General features: G+C 44.5%; 1 protein-coding gene across 1 annotated transcript in view; it reads right to left on the bottom strand.

Annotated features, from left to right (window-relative positions):
• The window catches only part of LOC133351793 (uncharacterized), a 50,095-nt gene extending 36,169 nt beyond the window's left edge, over nucleotides 1–13,926 (bottom strand). The window contains exon 1 of the mRNA XM_061567326.1: nucleotides 13,819–13,926. Within this exon, the coding sequence (XP_061423310.1) occupies nucleotides 13,819–13,926 (108 nt within the window). The remainder of the gene's footprint in view (nucleotides 1–13,818) is intronic.
• Nucleotides 13,927–17,648: the final 3,722 nt, after the last annotated feature.

The following is a 17,648-nucleotide window of genomic DNA, read 5'->3' as shown; positions in this document are numbered from 1 at the left end:
CGTGTGTATGTGAGTTGCGTGTGTATAATCGTGTGTGTATGTTGTGTTGAGTGTGTATAATCGTGTGTGTATGTTGAGTTTCGTGTGTATAATCGCGTGTGTGTTGTGTTGCGTGTGTATAATCGTGTGTGTGTGTTGTTGTGTGTGTATAATCGTGTGTATGTGTTTGCGTGTGTATAATGGTGTGTATGTTGAGTTGTGTGTGTATAATCGTGTGTTGTTGTGTGCGTGTGTATAATCGTGTGTGTAGTTGTGTTGCGTGTGTATAATCGTGGTGTATGTTGGTGTGTGTGTATAATCGTGTGTGCATGTTGTGTTGCGTGTGTATAATCGTGTGTGTATGTTGTGTTGCGTGTGTATAATCGTGTGTGTATGTTGTGTTGCGTGTGTATAATCGTGTGTGTATGTTGAGTTGCGTGTGTATAATCGTGTGTGTATGTTGTGTTGCGTGTGTATAATCGTGTGTGTATGTTGAGTTGCGTGTGTATAATCGTGTGTGTATGTTGAGTTGCGTGGTATAATCGCGTGTGTATGTTGAGTTGCGTGTGTATAATCGTGTGTGTATGTTGTGTTGCGTGTGTATAATAGTGTGTGTATGTTGAGTTGTGTGTGTATAATAGTGTGTGTATGTTGTGTTGCGTGCGTATAATCGTGTGTGTATGTTGAGTTGCGTGTGTATAATCGTGTGTGTATGTTGTGTTGCGTGTGTATAATAGTGTGTGTATGTTGAGTTGTGTGTGTATAATCGTGTGTGTATGTTGTGTTGCGTGTGTATAATAGTGTGTGTATGTTGAGTTGTGTGTGTATAATCGTGTGTGTATGTTGTGTTGCGTGCATATAATCGTGTGTGTATGTTGTGTTGCGTGTGTATAATAGTGTGTGTATGTTGAGTTGTGTGTGTATAATCGTGTGTGTATGTTGTTGTGCGTGCATAATAATCGGTGGTGTGTATGTGTTGAGTTGCGTTGTGTATAATCGCGGTGTGGATGTTGAGGGTTGCGTGTGTATATCGTGTGTGTATGTTGTGTTGCGTGCGTATAAGCGTGGTGAGTGTAATGTTGAGTTGCGTGTGTAATAATCGTGTGTGTATGTTGGAGTTGTGTGTGTAATAATCGTGTGTATAGGTTGAGGTGTGCCGTGGGGCATAATCGGTGTTGTGATATTGAGTTGCGTGCGTATAATCGCGTGTGTATGTTTGAGTTGCGTGTGTAATATCGTGTGTGTGTATGTTGAGTTGCGTTGTGTATAATCCGTGTTGTGGTGTATGCTGAGGTTGCGGGGTGTATATCGTGTGTTGTATGGTTGAGTTGCGTGTGTATAAGATCGCGTGTGTAATGTTGAGTTGCGGTGGGATAATACGTGGTGTGGGTATGGTGATTGCGTTGTGTATAATCCGTGTGTGTATGTTGAGTTGCGTGCGTATAATCGCGTGTGTATGTTGAATTGCTGTGTATAATCGTGTGTGTATGTTGAGTTGCGTGTGTATAATCGCGTGTGTATGTTGAGTTGCGTGTGTATAATCGTGTGTGTGTATGTTGAGTTGCGTGTGTATAATCGTGTGTGTATGTTGAGTTGCGTGTGTATAATCGCGTGTGTATGTTGAGTTGCGGTTTATATGTGTGTGTATGTTGAGTTGCGTGTGTATAATCGTGTGTGTATGTTGAGTTGCGTGTGTATAATCGTGTGTGTATGTTGAGTTGTGTGGTATAATCGTGTGTGTATGTGTTGCGTGTGTATAATCGTGTGTGTGTGTTGAGTTGCGTGTGTAATCGTGTGTGTATGTTGAGTTGCGTGTGTATAATCGTGTGTGTATGTTGAGTTGCGTGCGTATAATCGTGTGTGTATGTTGAGTTGCGTGTGTATAATCGTGTGTGTATGTTGTGTTGAGTGTGTATAATCGTGTGTGTGTATGTTGTGTTGTGTGTGTATAATCGTGGTATGTTGTGTTGAGTGTGTATAATCGTGTGTGTATGTTGAGTTGTGTGTGTATAATCGTGTGTGTATGTTGTGTTGCGTGTGTATAATCGTGTGTGTATGTTGTGTTGCGTGTGTATAATCGTGTGTGTATGTTGAGTTGCGTGTGTATAATCGTGTGTGTATGTTGTGTTGGTGATAATCGTGTGTGTATGTTGAGTTGCGTGTGTATAATCGTGTGTGTATGTTGAGTTGCGTGTGTATAATCGTGTGTGTATGTTGAGTTGCGTGTGTATAATCGTGTGTATGTTGAGTTGTGTGTGTATAATCGTGTGTGTATGTTGAGTTGCGTGTGTATAATCGTGTGTATGTTGAGTTGCGTGTGTATAATCGTGTGTGTATGTTGTGTTGCGTGTGTATAATCGTGTGTGTATGTTGTGTTGCGTGTGTATAATCGTGTGTGTATGTTGAGTGTGTGTATAATCGTGTGTGTATGTTGTGTTGCGTGTGTATAATCGTGTGTGTATGTGAGTTGCGTGTGCATAATCGTGTGTGTATGTTGTGTTGCGTGTGTATAATCGTGTGTGTATGTTGAGTTGCGTGTGTATAATCGTGTGTGTATGTTGTGTTGCGTGTGTATAATAGTGTGTGTATGTTGAGTTGTGTGTGTATAATCGTGTGTGTATGTTGTGTTGCGTGGTATAATCGTGTGTTGTTGTGGTGGTATAATCGTGTGTGTATGTTGAGTGTGTGGTATAATCGTGTGTGTATGTTGTGTTGCGTGTGATAATCGTGTGTGTATGTTGAGTTGCGTGTGTATAATCGGTGTGTATGTTGAGTTGCGTGTGTATAATCGTGTGTGTATGTGTTGCGTGTGTATAATCGTGTGTGTATGTTGAGTTGCGTGTGTATCAATCGTGTGTGTATGTTGAGTTGCGTGTATCGTGTGTGTATGTTGTGTTGTTGCGTGTGTATAATCGTGTGTGTATGTTGAGTTGTGTGTATAATCGCGTGTGTATGTTGAGTTGCGTGTGTATAATCGTGTGTGTATGTTGTGTTGAGTGTGTATAATCGTGTGTGTATGTTGAGTTGCGTGTGTATAATCGTGTGTGTGTTGTGTTGCGTGTGTATAATCGTGTGTGTATGTTGAGTTGCGTGTGTATAATCGTGTGTGTATGTTGAGTTGCGTGCGTATAATCGTGTGTGTATGTTGAGTTGCGTGTGTATAATCGTGTGTGTATGTTGTGTTGCGTGTGTATAATCGTGTGTGTATGTTGAGTTGTGTGTGTATAATCGTGTGTGTATGTTGTGTTGCGTGTATAATCGTGTGTGTATGTTGAGTTGCGTGTGTATAATCGTGTGTGTATGTTGAGTTGCGTGTGTATAATCGTGTGTGTATGTTGAGTTGCGTGTGTATAATCGTGTGTGTATGTTGTGTTGCGTGTGTATAATCGTGTGTGTATGTTGAGTTGTGTGTGTATAATCGTGTGTGTATGTTGTGTTGCGTGTGTATAATCGTGTGTGTATGTTGTGTTGCGTGTGTATAATCGTGTGTGTATGTTGAGTTGTGTGTGTATAATCGTGTGTGTATGTTGAGTTGTGTGTGTATAATCGTGTGTATATGTTGAGTTGCGTGTGCATAATCGTGTGTGTATGTTGAGTTGCGTGCGTATAATCGCGTGTGTATGTTGAGTTGCGTGTGTATAATCGTGTGTGTGTATGTTGAGTTGCGTGTGTATAATCGTGTGTGTATGTTGAGTTGCGTGTGTATAATCGTGTGTGTATGTTGAGTTGCGTGTGTATAATCGTGTGTGTATGTTGAGTTGCGTGTGTATAATCGTGTGTGTATGTTGAGTTGCGTGTGTATAATCGTGTGTGTATGTTGAGTTGCGTGTGTATAATCGTGTGTGTGTTGTTGAGTTGCGTGTGTATAATCGTGTGTGTATGTTGAGTTGCGTGTGTATAATCGTGTGTGTATGTTGAGTTGCGTGTGTATAATCGTGTGTGTGTATGTTGAGTTGCGTGTGTATAATCGTGTGTGTATGTTGAGTTGCGTGTGTATAATCGTGTGTGTATGTTGAGTTGTGTGTATAATCGTGTGTGTATGTTGTGTTGCGTGTGTATAATCGTGTGTGTATGTTGAGTTGCGTGTGTATAATCGTGTGTATGTTGAGTTGCGTGTGATAATCGTGTGTGTATGTTGAGTTGCGTGTGTATAATCGCGTGTGTATGTTGAGTTGCGTGTGTATAATCGTGTGTGTATGTTGTGTTGAGTGTGTATAATCGTGTGTGTATGTTGAGTTTCGTGTGTATAATCGCGTGTGTGTTGTGTTGCGTGTGTATAATCGTGTGTGTGTATGTTGTGTTGTGTGTGTATAATCGTGTGTGTATGTTGTTGCGTGTGTATAATCGTGTGTGTATGTTGAGTTGTGTGTGTATAATCGTGTGTGTATGTTGTGTTGCGTGTGTATAATCGTGTGTGTATGTTGTGTTGCGTGTGTATAATCGTGTGTGTATGTTGAGTTGGTATAATCGTGTGTGATGTTGTGTTGCGTGTGTATAATCGTGTGTGTATGTTGTGTTGCGTGTGTATAATCGTGTGTGTATGTTGTTGTTCGTGTGTATAATCGTGTGTGTAGTGAGTTGTTGTGTGTATAATCGTGTGTATGTTGTGTTGCGTGTGTATAATCGTGTGTGTATGTTGAGTTGCGTGTGTATAATCGTGTGTGTATGTTGAGTTGCGTGTGTATAATCGTGTGTGTATGTTGAGTTGCGTGTGTATAATCGTGTGTGTATGTTGTGTTGCGTGTGTATAATAGTGTGTGTATGTTGAGTTGTGTGTGTATAATCGTGTGTGTATGTTGTGTTGCGTGTGTATAATCGTGTGTGTATGTTGAGTTGCGTGTGTATAATCGTGTGTGTATGTTGTGTTGCGTGTGTATAATCGTGTGTGTATGTTGAGTTGTGTGTATAATCGTGTGTGTATGTTGTTGCGTGTGTATAATCGTGTGTATGTTGAGTTGTGTGTGTATAATCGTGTGTGTATGTTGTGTTGCGTGCATATAATCGTGTGTGTATGTTGTGTTGCGTGTGTATAATCGTGTGTGTATGTTGAGTTGTGTGTGTATAATCGTGTGTGTATGTTGTGTTGCGTGCATATAATCGTGTGTGTATGTTGAGTTGCGTGTGTATAATCGCGTGTGTATGTTGAGTTGCGTGTGTATAATCGTGTGTGTATGTTGTGTTGCGTGCGTATAATCGTGTGTGTATGTTGAGTTGCGTGTGTATAATCGTGTGTGTATGTTGAGTTGTGTGTGTATAATCGTGTGTATATGTTGAGTTGCGTGTGCATAATCGTGTGTGTATGTTGAGTTGCGTGCGTATAATCGCGTGTGTATGTTGAGTTGCGTGTGTATAATCGTGTGTGTATGTTGAGTTGCGTGTGTATATCGTGTGTGTATGTTGAGTTGCGTGTGTATAATCGTGTGTGTGTATGTTGAGTTGCGTGTGTATAATCGTGTGTGTATGTTGAGTTGCGTGTGTATAATCGTGTGTGTGTTGTTGAGTTGCGTGTGTATAATCGTGTGTGTATGTTGAGTTGCGTGCGTATAATCGGTGTGTATGTTGAGTTGCATGTGTATAATCGTGTGTGTATGTTGAGTTGCGTGTGTATAATCGTGTGTGTATGTTGAGTTGCGTGTGTATAATCGTGTGTGTGTATGTTGAGTTGCGTGTGTATAATCGTGTGTGTATGTTGAGTTGCGTGTGTATAATCGTGTGTGTATGTTGAGTTGCGTGTGTATAATCGTGTGTGTGTATGTTGAGTTGCGTGTGTATAATCGTGTGTGTATGTTGAGTTGCGTGTGTATAATCGTGTGTGTATGTTGAGTTGTGTGTGTATAATCGTGTGTGTATGTTGTGTTGCGTGTGTATAATCGTGTGTGTATGTTGAGTTGCGTGTGTATAATCGTGTGTGTATGTTGAGTTGCGTGTGTATAATCGTGTGTGTATGTTGAGTTGCGTGTGTATAATCGTGTGTGTATGTTGAGTTGCGTGTGTATAATCGTGTGTGTGTTGTGTTGCGTGTGTATAATCGTGTGTGTGTATGTTGTGTTGTGTGTGTATAATCGTGTGTATGTTGTGTTGAGTGTGTATAATCGTGTGTGTATGTTGAGTTGTGTGTGTATAATCGTGTGTGTATGTTGTGTTGCGTGTGTATAATCGTGTGTGTATGTTGTGTTGCGTGTGTATAATCGTGTGTGTATGTTGAGTTGCGTGTGTATAATCGTGTGTGTATGTTGAGTTGCGTGTGTATAATCGTGTGTGTATGTTGAGTTGCGTGTGTATAATCGTGTGTGTATGTTGAGTTGCGTGTGTATAATCGTGTGTGTATGTTGAGTTGCGTGTGTATATAGTGTGTGTATGTTGAGTTGTGTGTGTATAATCGTGTGTGTATGTTGAGTTGCGTGTGTATAATCGTGTGTGTATGTTGAGTTGCGTGTGTATAATCGTGTGTGTATGTTGTGTTGTGTGCGTATAATCGTGTGTGTATGTTGTGTTGCGTGTGTATAATAGTGTGTGTATGTTGAGTTGTGTGTGTATAATAGTGTGTGTATGTTGTGTTGCGTGCGTATAATCGTGTGTGTATGTTGAGTTGCGTGTGTATTATCGTGTGTGTATGTTGTGTTGCGTGTGTATAATAGTGTGTGTATGTTGAGTTGTGTGTGTATAATCGTGTGTGTATGTTGTGTTGCGTGTGTATAATCGTGTGTGTATGTTGAGTTGTGTGTGTATAATCGTGTGTGTATGTTGTGTTGCGTGCGTATAATCGTGTGTGTATGTTGTGTTGCGTGTGTATAATAGTGTGTGTATGTTGAGTTGTGTGTGTATAATCGTGTGTGTATGTTGTGTTGCGTGCATATAATCGTGTGTGTATGTTGAGTTGCGTGTGTATAATCGCGTGTGTATGTTGAGTTGCGTGGTATAATCGTGTGTGTATGTTGTGTTGCGTGTGTATAATCGTGTGTGTATGTTGAGTTGCGTGGTATAATCGTGTGTGTATGTTGAGTTGCGTGGTATAATCGTGTGTGTATGTTGTGTTGCGTGTGTATAATCGTGTGTGTATGTTGTGTTGTGTGTGTATAATCGTGTGTGTATGTTGAGTTGTGTGTGTATAATCGTGTGTGTATGTTGTGTTGCGTGTGTATAATCGTGTGTGTATGTTGAGTTGCGTGTGTATAATCGTGTGTGTATGTTGAGTTGCGTGTGTATAATCGTGTGTGTATGTTGTGTTGCGTGTGTATAATCGTGTGTGTATGTTGAGTTGCGTGTGTATAATCGTGTGTGTATGTTGAGTTGCGTGTGTATAATCGTGTGTGTATGTTGAGTTGCGTGTGTATAATTGTGTGTTGTGTTTGTGTATAATCGTGTGTGTATGTTGAGTTGCGTGTGTATAATCGTGTGTGTATGTTGAGTTGTGTGTGTATACTCGTGTGTGTATGTTGAGTTGCGTGTGTATAATCGTGTGTGTATGTTGTGTTGTGTGTGTATAATCGTGTGTGTATGTTGTTTTGCGTGTATATAATCGTGTGTGTATGTTGTGTTGCGTGTGTATAATCGTGTGTGTATGTTGAGTTGCATGTGTATAATCGTGTGTATGTTGTGTTGCGTGTGTATAATTGTGTGTGTATGTTGAGTTGCGTGTGTATAATCGTGTGTGTATGTTGAGTTGCGTGTGCATAATCGTGTGTGTATGTTGAGTTGTGTGTGTATAATCGTGTGTGTATGTTGTGTTGCGTGTGTGTAATGTGAGGATATATCCGGGTCGTTGACAGATCACAACTCGTCACGATGATTGGCTCTGCCGGTCCTGGTCCATAGCCAATGGGGGGAAGCCTAGGGGCGTGGGCCTGACGTAATGGAAAGGTGACAGCTGTAAGTAGAGGATTGGTTCTGCTGGCTTTAGCCACAGCCAATGGGGAGACGAGTCAGGGGCGTAGTCCCGGGAGCCTACGGTGGAGTCTGGAAGATTCCATAGAGGCTAACCAGGATTGGTGTAAATGTACCACGTGACCCGAGTATTAAATAGGGGTGGAGACGAACAACATGTGGTCAGAACTGGAACTAACGAAGGGAAGAGGCCACGTGAGAGCGGGGGTCCAGGCTGCCACGTGGCTGCGCGCGTCTCTCTCTTTCTATCCCTCTCAAGCTGTCTGTCAGCAGTGTTGTCTTGCCTCACGGCAGATGTGGAGCGTACGTTCACAGGAAGTTCCCGTTTTTTGATGATAATTTTGGTCACGTGACCAGGAAGTTACGATTTTAGATTTCCACTGTACCACGCGGGCGTCGGCCATTACACAGATAAGTCAAGATGGCGGCACGCATGGCATCTCAGTGAGACCACAGCCGCACTTGTCCATTGTGGGAGCTTAAGAAGCATTGTTTGTAAGTTGTTTATATTCCTATAATATTGGCAATGCTGTTGTAATGTTGGAATGACCGTTATAGTGATGTAAATGCCTTTATGGTGCCGTTCAAGTTCAAGTTCATTTATTAGGTATAGCCCTGTGAGCCATTCAGCTCTTGAATCGGGTGCAACCGCAACAAACAAAAAACAAAAACATGAACAAAAAACATCTTAAAGGGAATATGTGACTAAGTGCAAACAGAAAATTCAAGAAAAGACAGCAAAAATATTGCAGAAAAAACACCGTACACCAACGCTGTGTGTAAAAATCTCAGTGGGATGCAAGTCAAACAACAACAACAACCACAAGACAACTTAGATTAAGGCCATCAGTCTAACTCCGCACTACAACAAACAAACATGGCCAAACCAATACACTTTTCGAAATCACCAAAATAAAGCCATGAAAGCAATGAAAAAGCAATCATAGGAACTGTGACGGAATTTTCACAATAAATGGCATAAACAACATGTACTACCAAAACCCTGCAGCCATAGCTGGCTGCATGAGTCATTCCCTAACAGCAGGAGCATCAATCGGAGTATTGTAATTTTTCAATGCACCTTTAAGATCAGCACACTAAATCAAAACACAGGTCATACTTTGTAGCGATCATCCGCAGCGAAACATTTTATTTTAGGTCACAGAATAGCACTGGCAGCTAGGGGTGTACAACTCCTCTAGAGCAGTTTTGAGTGAAGATCTCATAGGTAGTGACTCAAGTTTCAATTTATTTGCAACAGCATTCCAGACCCTGGGGGCATCAATAGCAAAGGCCCTTCCTCCAGTATATGTACGGCAAAAGGGAATATTAAGCTGGTAAATGAGTGTAGACCTTAGGTCAAATTTGTTCTTTGAAACAGAGACGATATCCAACAGGTAATCTGCAGATTTTTTTGCAAGTACATCATGAATAAATAACATCTGGTGCACAAGCCGTCGAACATTTAGAGATGTTAAGTTTGACCCAATGTAGAGATCACAGTGGTGAGTCCTATATGGGCAGTTCAATGCAAATCTTAAGGCCGAGTGATACATTGAGTCAAGCTTCTTCAGTACAGTACTTGGGGCTGATTTATACACAATGTCACAGTAATCAAGTAGAGGCAGTATGGTAGCTTTAATCAATTCCAAACGGAACATAGGGGGGAAGCAGTGCTTGTGTCGATATAGAAAACTAATTTTATTTTTTGTCTTTTTCCCAATATAATCAATGTGATCTTCAAAATTCAGTTTTGAATCCAGGATGACCCCAAGATACTTATAGATCTTGACTTGCTCTATTTGATCATTATTTAAGGTATGTAATTGGGGAAAAATAACTTCCCGCTTTAGTCCTGGTGAGAAGCATAGCACCTTGGTTTTGGCAGGATTTAGGACTAGTTTAAGAGCAACTAGCTGATGTTGTAGTTTGTTGAAATCACTCTGGAGCTTAGCAATCACGTCATCCGGAGAGTGGCCAGCAGTAATCAGTACCGTGTCATCTGCAAAAAGATTTACCCTGGAATAATCCAGTTCAGTGCCCAAGTCATTTACATAAAGAGAGAACAAGAGGGGGCCGAGAATGGAACCCTGTGGAACCCCTTTTGTTATCTTAACACTGTTTGACCTCCAACCCTCTGTGAATACAGTTTGGGTGCGAGAAAAGAGGTAATTTTTTAACCATTTTACTGTGTTTTCGGAAAAACCGAGGCAACTTATTTTACTAAGCAGGATGTTGTGGTCTACTGTATCAAAAGCTTTGGACAAGTCAAGAAAAAGACAGGCGCAGTACTGCTTATTATCAAGGCTACTGTAAATGTGATTCAGAGAGTCTAATGCAGCAGATGTGGTGCTGTATTTTTTTCGGAACCCAGATTGTTTTAGATGTAATAGATTGTTGGCGGACAGGAAACTGCTAATTTGGTAGGTCAATAATTTTTCAAAAATTTTCATCAACGGGGACAAAATTGAGATAGGTCGGTAGTTATTTGGATCATCTTTAGGGCCCCCTTTGTGAAGTGGACGAACATAGGAATGTTTCCATTCTAGAGGAACTGATGCTTCTTTGATGGACAGGTTGAAAATATGGGCTATAGGTTTGTATATTAGGTGACCAACACTTAGTAGAGCAAAGACGGGAATACTATCTGCTCCGGTAGAGGAGGACCCTTTGAGGTAGGACCGTTGTTTCAGAACACTACTTTCGTGGATTGGCTGAAAACTAAATTCGCTTAATGTTTGGATAGGGGTGTAGGAATTTGCATGAGCAGGGGTGACTCTCAATACATTATCAAATAGGGTACCAGCTTCAGAAAAATGAAGGTTAAAATTGTCAACTATTTTTTGGGGATCTGAAAAATATTCCCCATTTCGGTTAAGCTGAACGGGCAGATGATCTGTTTTGGATGCCTTTTCGATACATTTGATTGTTTTCCAGAAAATCCTGGCATTTCCATGAGATTCAAGGAGAGTGGAAGAAAAGTAGTTATTTTTTGCATGCCGTATTTTTTTGACGCATCTATTCCTTAAAATCCTGTATTCTAGCCAGTCATTGACCAAATTACTTTTCTGAGCATATGCCCAAGCCTTGTCCCTAGTTTTCATGAGCTTTGTAATCAAAGGATCAAACCATGGTGGACGGTTGCCTTTAGTTTTAAATTTAACCAACGGAGCATGTTTGTTAAGAATTTGGAGAAACGTGTACCTGAAGGTCTCCCAAGCCGTAGTCAGGTTTGGAATATCACAGACCTTGTCAATATCCGAGTGAAGCACATCATTAGTAAATGCCTGAGTGCTGAAGTGTCTCATGGAGTGCTTCTCAACCAATTTAGGGGGGGCTTTGGGTCTGGCTGATGATCTCACCCCAAAAATGAAGGAGTGATCACTAAGGTTATTACCTAGAACACCAGTCAGTGCGAAATTGTGAGGGGCATTTGTCAATAGGAAGTCAAGCAGAGATGACTGTCCCGGATTTTTTAGGTTGGGTCTTGTGGGGACATTTATTAATTGAAACAGGTTAAATTCATCTGCAAAATTTGTGGCCACGGCCGGCGGGTTTAGCCAATTCCAATTTAGATCACCCACTAAAACTATTTCACCTTTAGGGAGGCCCCCAAGAAGCTCTCTCAGTGCAGATGCAGCTTCAACATCCTTCCCACTAGGCGGTCTATAGCAGCACACTACCAATATGTGTTGATTATTAGGGAGAGTTATTCTGAGAGCCAGACCTTCAAAGCAACATTTTTTAAACAAGGAGTGAGCTGGTGAACATGCAATAGTATTACGAACATAGATGGCAATTCCACCTCCTTTAGATCCTCGGTCAAGCCGAAAAAGATTGTAGTTGTCAATCGTAATCTGCAAGTCATTGACGGCAGGAGTGAGAAATGTTTCTGTTAGGCAAAATATGTCCGGGTCAAGATTTGCTACTTCTAGTTTTAGTTGACTTAATTTAATCAAAAGCCCTCTGATGTTGACATGTAGAACACCAACACCTTTTCTGCCAGAAAAATCTACAGAATTATATGAGTTCTTTACATTTGGTCCAGGATGAAGCTCAATACCACCCAGAAATAAGAAAAGTAGAATTAATAGTTTGCACAGGTATTTTCTGTGAAAGGATGAAGAGCGACGAACCTTGGACGAATAGCAGCAGCTCGCAGATGGTGTTATTTTTAAGAGCAGAATGAAGTTTAGAAGGAGTGCTGGTGAAGTAATGGGACAAAGATAGGGTTTAAAAGGATATAATGATGGAGTGTAGAAGTGTCTAAAAGTTGTTTCATTAGCAGGTGTAGTTGCAAATTTAGCAATAAGTATTGACGCGAAGTAACGCGGGTAGCCGTTTGTAGAGTTGAGTGTGGCACTAGATATGGCCGGGAGGGACAGTAGTAAGATACACAGCAGGTGAATTGACATCTTTAAAACACTAAATTTAAACACACACACACAGCTCACTCACACGCAGCTCACCCTCACCCACTCTCACGCACAGCCCACACCCATGCAGCACAACGCACACAACGCACACGCGGCCGCACACGCCGCCGCCATCTTGCTGCTGTTGTTGCAGCTGCTGTTGTTGTTGCAGCTGCTGCTGTTGTTGCTGCAGCTGCTGTTGTTGCTGCAGCTGCTGCTGGTGTTGCTGCAGCTGCTGCTGTTGTTGTTTCTGTAGCTGCTGCTGTTGTTGCTGCAGCTGCTGCTGTTGTTGCTGCAGCTGCCGCTGTTGTTGCTGCAGCTGCCGCTGTTGTTGAGGCCTAGTTAGTAACGAAGCCTGCGACTTTCCTTATTGTGGATGTTACTTGTGATTTAGTAGGTCGAGTCAGACTTGTGCCTATGTTGCGATCCTGAGAGTAAAGATGACGAAGTATCTCATCCACAGTTTAGTGTTATGTGTAATGCTGTACATTTGGGGTGCAGTGGGATGAATACACGATGTGCCTGTATGCAACGCACCGGCTTGTGCTTTGTCTAGTTGTTCAGTGGTAATGTAGGGGCCTGGTCCGTCCAGGATCTATTGTTATCTAAGACAATGTTCTGATGCTGTGGTGTTCATTGTGTTGGTGTTTCTGGATTATAACAGATACTGTATCTGTGTTTTCTCACCAGTTTTACCTTGTTAAAATCAATAAATGACGATTGGAGTTGGACGTTCATCCTGGCTCCGAGGGTTTATTGAACGCAAGGTTATCTACTCGACTAGCGGTGCAACACAGCGCACAGCGAGGCCGAGATAAGTGTGAAAGAGTGTTGTAATGAAAGACGAATAAAGACCGGATTCCAGAAGTCGCTTCAACGACCTTTATTACATTGGTGACAGAAGTGTCTCTTGAGACCGTTTGGACGATTCTTACAAAATGTCCAAGCACCTCAAGAAGAGAAACCCACCGGACCCTCCGTCGGAGGAAGAGGTTGAGGCAGACGAGGACGAGCTAGTGGGAGCTGCGGGTCCTCTACCTCTGTCTGCTGCTCTCCCCGACGCCACTCATCGCCGACAGGCCGGCAAAACAACGTCTCCGGCTGCAGACGAGGGGTGGCGTCGGCTGGCGGAACAGATAAAATTGCTCCATGCGATCCTGCTAAATTTTGTAACAGCGGTCGCGTCATCAGCGGCCCTCGGTCGGCCGCGTGGAATTCACCCAAGGGCCGATGATCAAGATTTTCAGCGGGAAACGACGTCCGCCATTACTCCTGCCACGGAGGGAGAGGCCTCCATCTTGGGCGGGGCTGCTGCAACGGAGCCGCCAGACGCCATCTTGGGTGGGGCTGCTGCCACGCGGCCGCCGGACACCATCTTGGGCGGGGCTGCTGCCACGCGGCCGCCGGACGCCATCTTGACAGAGCCGCGTACTGCGTGGGGAGCGGGATTGGAGACGCTCGAGGCCTCGGACATTCACCGTGGCCATCGCCTTCCTCAAATGAAAGAATTTGTCGCCGGGGGCGACTGTAGCGCATTCACTTGGCGGTTCGAGTCAGCCTTTCGGTCGGTGCGATCGACGGAGGCAGAGGCGCTGGAGGCTCTGCCCACGCTGTTGGATGATGTCTCCTTGGCAGTTTTCTGATCCATCCTGGCGAGTAAGAAGAAGACACTGCGTGACGCTTTCACGGAAATGGCGGAGTTCTACGAGCCGCCGATGGTGGCTACCAGGAAATTTATGCAGTGTCGTCGAGGAGTGGAAGAATCGCCCTTGGCTTACCGAGGGGTGCTATTAGCGCTTGCCTACCCCAAATCGTCAGCCGATCTCCTGGATCCTCTCATCCTTTCCAGCTGATTGAGTTAGCCCAGGAACTTAACATCTCATTACCGGTGTGCGGCCATGAACCGCTTACGTCTCGATGGGCGGCGCGCTGCTTGGACGCCAAGTTCAACCTCAAATGCTGGGATCAGATGGCTGCATGGACGGGGGATCATGAGATAGACGGGCCACCGTTGGGGTGGTCTCCACGTCGGGTCGTCCACGGCTCCAACGACTCCAGCGACGACGAGGTGATGGCTGCTGTTCCTCACTGGGTCCCGAAACGCCGGCCACGCGAGCAGCGTAATGGGGCCGGACGACCACGAGCGGGGACCGGGGCGAACGACCGTCGGGCAGCGGCGGCCACGTGTTTTAAGTGTGGCCGACGAGGCCATTTCACCCGGGAATGCCGCTGCTGACTTCAATCTCCTCAGCTCCCGTAGGGCCGACTTCCATCTCCTCCACCGGATGCGGATCCACGGCACCCTCGGGCAAGTCGGCACATTTCGGACACCCGGCAGGTCTTGACACATCACCCATCCACTTGCACGCATGTTTGCACTCCGGAAGGGAATTGTGGGTCACCTGTGTCGATGCCGCACTCGGTTACACAATGGAAGAAATTGGCCCGTAGAGTGGTGGCAGCCGCGTCGGGGTCCTCGATGGTACAGGGTACCATCGATGGGATCGATGTCCGTATTTTGGTGGACACAGGCGCGTCTGCTCATTTCCGATGTTATTTTTCATCTCCTGTCCATTCCTACGTCGTGGATGCGACCGGCTAATGACGGGTGCGTTGCTGCAAATGGGGGTAGCATGGGTATTTTGGGGCGAGTAGATGTGCGTATTGCTATAGGGAATATCACCGCGGAGGAACCAGTTTTGATCTCACGTTCATTGGTCGTCCCATGCCTATTGGGCAGCGATTTCCTTCGCCGCATGCCCGTTAAAATACTCGTCGACAAAGGTTGCTTGAAAATGCCAGGGGGCCGTAGAATGTCGTTCCTGCCGTCCCTGCTGGGCCGTTCGCCCCCAGGAAACGCTGTTAACGCAATTGTTGCTGTCACGGTAGAAGTACCATCAGGCTCACAAATGCTTATTCCGCTGCGTTACCGGAAGTTATTGGACGGTGCAACGGGTGTGCTGTTGTCCCCGTCGAATTCTGTGGCAAAATCCTTTTCCCTAGTGGAGGCTCAAACTATCGTTCGGCCTGGTCAGGCCCCGTTTATACAAGTATTAAATGGGGGCCCGGACCGGGTCGTCGTCCCGGCTGGCTCGGTGTTGGCTCACGCCACTACCGATTTCACCAGCTTTGAGGGTGAACAACCCACAAAAATGGCCGCTGGCGGGCCATGATCTGATTGTTCGGACGATCGATGGATCGCAGATTTGTGTGGGGAAAATACGTCTTTGTCGGCCATGCAGCGGAGCGCCTTGAATTCATTATTGTCGGAGTACGCTGACGTTTTCAGTAAAAAAGATTTGGATTTGGGCCATACCTCGCTCTTGTTGCACCATATCAACACACCGGTGCGGCGGGACCGATTTATATGCACCCGCATTTCATGAGCCCTGCAGAAAGGGAACACGTGCGTGGTGTGGTGGACGACATGTTGGCGGCCGATATAATTTCGCCGTCCAACAGTCCTTGGGGCGCGCCGGTGGTGCTGGTTAAGAAAAAGGATGGTGGGACGACATTTTGTGTAGACTTCCGCCGATTGAATAACATATCCGTGGTGGACGCATACCCCTTGCCACGGATGGACGACTCGTTGGACGCTTTGTCAGGGGCAAATTTTTTCTCTACCCTTGACCTGTCATCTGGGTTTTGGCAGCTTCCTCTCGATGACGCGTCCAGACCGAAAACGGCGTTCCACACGCCACATGGCCTCTTTGAGTTTAACCGCCTAATTTTAGATTTGAGGCTTTCGTGACTGCAATGATTCATATTCTTAGGTTTTTTCGGTAAAGTCACGTAGATAAAATTTTTAAATTAATAAAAGTAAAATAAAAATAAAATAAAATCACGACGTTTCGGAGGCAACACAAGCTTCTGTCTTCAGCTGGAACCGTCACAGCACGATAGCTGTATCAAGTAAGAGAAATTCCAAGAAAACAGTCCTTGTATATATATATATATACTGGTTGAAGGTGGGAGGAGCCAAGGTAGGCCCTGGATATTATTAATGTGAGGTTCGGTGAGGCTGAAGCACGCTGTTAGGAATGAGCCTTTGTTGTGTAAACTAGGTGCGGCTGATGTAAAGGTGCGTGTAAATGGGACTGAGCCTTTTGTTATGTAGAGGTGGTGCGGCTGAAAACGCTGCCAAGAAATGAGTCTTTGTTGTGTAGAATGGTTGAACTGGGAGGTTCTAAGAGTTGTTAAGGTGCGACTGATGTAAAGGGCGGCTGCTGTGAATGGGACTGAGCCTTTGTTATGTAGATGAAACAGCACTTTTGTTACGTTGCTGGGATTAATTCTAAATTTGCCAAATATGTGTGGTAAAACTTAAAGTAGGATCCAAGTCCGATTCAGTACAGTAAATAAAATCCGTGATGCTTCAGCAGCACCGAACCTCACATTAATAATATCCAGGGCCTACCTTGGCTCCTCCCACCCTCAACCAGTATATATACAAGGACTGTTTTCTTGGAATTTCTCTTACTTGATACAGCTATCGTGCTGTGACGGTTCCACCTGACGGTGGAAGCTTGTGTTGCCTCCGAAACGTCGTGATTAAATTTTATTTTACTTTTATTAATTTAAATTTTTTATCTACGTGACTTTACCGAAAAAACCTAAGAATATTTAACCGCCTACCTATGGGCTTGAATGCAGCACCGGCGATGTTCCAACGCCTGATGGAACTGGTGCTAGCGGGGCTGCAGTGGGAAACGTGCCTCATATATTTGGACAATATCATCGTATTCAGCCGCACCTTTGAAGAACACCTCCAATGACTGGAGACTGTCTTTCAGAGGATGTGCTCGGCTGACCTAAAATTTAAACCAAAAAAGTGCCACCTTTTGCAACTATCCGTCCGCTACTTGGGACACATCGTCAGCTCTGACGGTGTGTCCACGGACCCTCAGAAAACGGCGTGTGTTGAGAGTGGCCCACGCCCACTTCAGTGGGCGACGTACGGCGGTTTATAGGGTTCGCATCCTACTATCGCCGATTTGTTAAGAATTTCCTGATGCTGGCTAAGCTGCTGCATGTTCTGACGGAGAAAATAAGAGATTTAAATGGGGCCCGGAAGAGGAGCGCTCTTTTCAATCTCTCCGGGATCACCTGGCCACCGCTCCGACGCACGACTACCCAGACTTTTCCCAGCCGTTCATCCTTGACACGGATGCTAACGATATCGGCATAGGAGCCGTTTTGTCGCAATGGAAAGACGGGGTCGAGCGAGTGGTGGCATATGGCAGCAGGGTTCTGTCCCCTGCCGAGACGCGATATTGTGTGAGCGACGGGAACTGCTAGCAATTGTTCATTTTGTTCGCCAGTAACGGCCGTATCTGTATGGAAGGAAATTCCTCTTGCGCACTGACCACG

Source organism: Lethenteron reissneri, chromosome 38 (genome assembly GCF_015708825.2).
Source record: "Lethenteron reissneri isolate LAM-NWPU_2019-01 chromosome 38, ASM1570882v1, whole genome shotgun sequence".
Taxonomy (NCBI): domain Eukaryota; kingdom Metazoa; phylum Chordata; class Hyperoartia; order Petromyzontiformes; family Petromyzontidae; genus Lethenteron; species Lethenteron reissneri.
This window is presented reverse-complemented; position numbering and strand designations above follow the sequence as displayed.